This window comes from Vigna angularis, chromosome 2, assembly GCF_016808095.1.
Source record: "Vigna angularis cultivar LongXiaoDou No.4 chromosome 2, ASM1680809v1, whole genome shotgun sequence".
Classification (NCBI taxonomy): Eukaryota; Viridiplantae; Streptophyta; class Magnoliopsida; order Fabales; family Fabaceae; genus Vigna; species Vigna angularis.
Genome location: NC_068971.1, coordinates 39,926,043 through 39,928,709, shown reverse-complemented (window position 1 = coordinate 39,928,709; position 2,667 = coordinate 39,926,043). Strand labels below are relative to the sequence as shown.

The window sequence follows — 2,667 nt, the reverse complement described above, 5'->3', positions numbered from 1 at the left end:
AAATTATGAAGAAAAATGATTGAATTTAAAACACAAGAAACTATATATCTTCTTTCTTCTTTTATAAATTTTTAACACAAAATACATTTGATTTATAAGAATTATTTTCAACAACTATGATTTAAAAGTAGTCTGATCATGTTACGAAACATTAAAGTGAAAACTCGTTGTAATTGTATTTTTTTATATACATATATATTATAAAAATAAACTTAAAATTACGTGTGTAAGAAATGCAACTCCTCAAATAAAGGCATTGATCCCTGAGAATTATCCTTAAGACACTTTCAGTACATGTTGCTTAACTTGTTTCTACAAATAATTAAAAAAATAATTAATGAGTTTCAACCTACATACCCTTTCTTTAGTCACTTGATTGTTTTGTAACCTTTTCGTCCATGTGTATGACCATTTATAATATGTTTATATAAGATTTTAAAAATGAGTTATACGTATGTTTCAAAGTATTTAAACCGTAATACGTTAAGACAATGATATTTTTGACACCAATTTTTTTCTTACTCCTATTTGGTATTATCTTTTCTTTTTTTACTTTTTTTTAGAAATACAAAACATCACTTTTGTTAGAACTAAGTTACTTCTATAAAGATTTGTCAAATAATAGTAATTGGTGACAAATAAGTATTTTTCGTACATTATAATCATTAAACAACCTAATATAAGACATTATAAAAAAAAGAAATGATGTGTTTCGCATTTCTATTGACAAGATAATTAGAGAAATTATAGTTGTGTATAAATTATGTATATGTTGTTTTCTTACATATAAAAAGAAGAGAGAAAGAAGTTAAGTGTGAGATGAAAAACATTATAAGAAAATTATTACAACTCAAATAGTTGGTAGTTCCTCGTAGGTCTAAAAGAAATTATCATTCTTCCCATTGAATAAGGAGAAGAAGAAAAAGAAATATAGAGAAAGAATAAGTAAAAGTTTTAGAAAATGTGACATGTTATACAGAAAGGAAAATAAGGGATGAAGTTGAAAGTCTTTTGTCTCTTTGATACACATTATTGTTATGATATATACCTAAACAACAAAAATAGGCCAATCAGAAGAAACACTCCGATGGGCCATGTAGGCCTGCTGCGTGTGGGCCTGACAATATTCTGGGCTTGTTCAGAGAAACACGATCATTGTTGGTGGCGGAAGCAGCGGCGGAGGTGGTGGTGGCGACGCGTTCACAGGAGGGACACATGGTGAGGGTGGTAGCTGGAAGTTGCATGAAAAACGGTTCACAAGTTTTCAAAGCCCTCAGTTCTTGCAGTTCCTTCTGTAACCTCTTATTCTCTTCTGACAGACTCTCACAGCACCTCTTCAAGTACTCACAATCCACCTCTGTCTGCTTCAACTTTGTTCTGTAATCATCGTGTTTTCATCAGAAAAAGAAAAAGGAAACAAAAAGCAACAAACATGGTTTCAGAAAGTTCTTAATTACCTTGCCCTTCTGTTCTGAAACCAAACCTCCACTTGACGGGGACGCAGATTTAACTCTTTTGCAAGAACGAGTTTCTGTTTCTGCACTTTTTTACAGAAAGAATAAGAACTATAACAGTACCTTGGTTGAAACAATGAAAGAAGGAAAGCGAGAGTTACTAACGGGATTGAGAGTGGTGTGTTCTTTGAAGCTGTCTTCTAGAAAAGCTGATTGTGTTTTGGAGAGTCTGAGTTTCTTCCTTGTTGACCCGTTTTCGTCTTCTTCGCTGTCACCCTCAAAAAACTTTCTACTGTTTCTGCAAAAAGACGACACTGCACTGTTGTTGGGGGACGAAACTGCAGCACCGTCGTCCGTGTCATCAAGCGCCCTCACCGGTGTGTCTTCCATCCCTACTGTTATAGGAAAAAACATGCAGACACATGAGACGATGAAAGAAAGAAGAGATTAATTAAGACGAAGGGATATGATATGAGTGCTTTTACATGCATGGGAGAGCCATGGAATGGGAAGGCGTGGAGAAGGAAGAACTGGTGTTGAAGGAAGAAGGTGGTGGAGCTGAAGGGGTGGATCTGAGGAAGCTCTTGTGTCGTGAGACAGTGCCACGGAAAACCCCATTGAAGCGTTGTTTGTGTGGCCTAAGCTCAAAGCCAACTCCATCTGAAAATGGAAAAAAGATTGTGTGGTTTGAGAAATTCCCAAGAGAGAATGAGTATTTGTAATTCTATGTATTACTACTACTGAGTATGATGAAGGTTTTTAAACGAAAGTGAGAGTGTGAAAAGGCACACACCAGAGTGGTGCAAGAATGAATCCTATGACATACAATGTTTTCTCTCAAGACATTTCTCTGTCAATAATCACTCTGTCCTACCACATCATATTCATTTTTTCTTGTCACCTAAATACTACTTTTTTTTTTTTTTACTATTTTCTACTTTATATGTCAGTTTTATAATCAACAACGTTAATGTATGACTCTTGCCTGTTCTGTGAGTGTCTGTGGAGTTGCATTCTTAATATGTGGAGGTAGTTCCAACAACGTTTGTCATGCCCTGATTCTTATATTGTTTTTCCTTTCTGAATTTGGTTTGGTTCTTCTCTTCCAATTCTTAAGTCCAAAAAACTGAGAAATAAGTGGTCAATGGAAATAAAATAACCAATCACACAGGTGGCTTCCAATAGTGACCACAACCTTCTGTGTAAACTGAGA

The 2,667-nt window shown here is 34.7% G+C and overlaps 1 protein-coding gene across 2 annotated transcripts; it reads right to left on the bottom strand.

Annotated features, from left to right (window-relative positions):
* Positions 1-931: 931 nt before the first annotated feature.
* Positions 932-2,356, bottom strand: LOC108328757 (homeobox-leucine zipper protein HAT14). Of its 2 annotated transcripts, XM_052872217.1 has the most exons (5): positions 2,248-2,356; positions 1,940-2,114; positions 1,620-1,849; positions 1,458-1,537; positions 932-1,377 (listed from the first exon to the last, which is right to left on the bottom strand). In XM_052872217.1, exons 2-5 carry the CDS (start codon positions 2,112-2,114, stop codon positions 1,071-1,073), a joined length of 792 nt encoding a protein of 263 aa, XP_052728177.1. In that variant the 5' UTR covers positions 2,248-2,356; the 3' UTR covers positions 932-1,070. The 2 variants fall into 2 exon arrangements, with proteins under 2 accessions (XP_052728177.1, XP_017418134.1); XM_017562645.2 differs by lacking the exon at positions 2,248-2,356 and having other exon boundaries at positions 1,940-2,235.
* Positions 2,357-2,667: the final 311 nt, after the last annotated feature.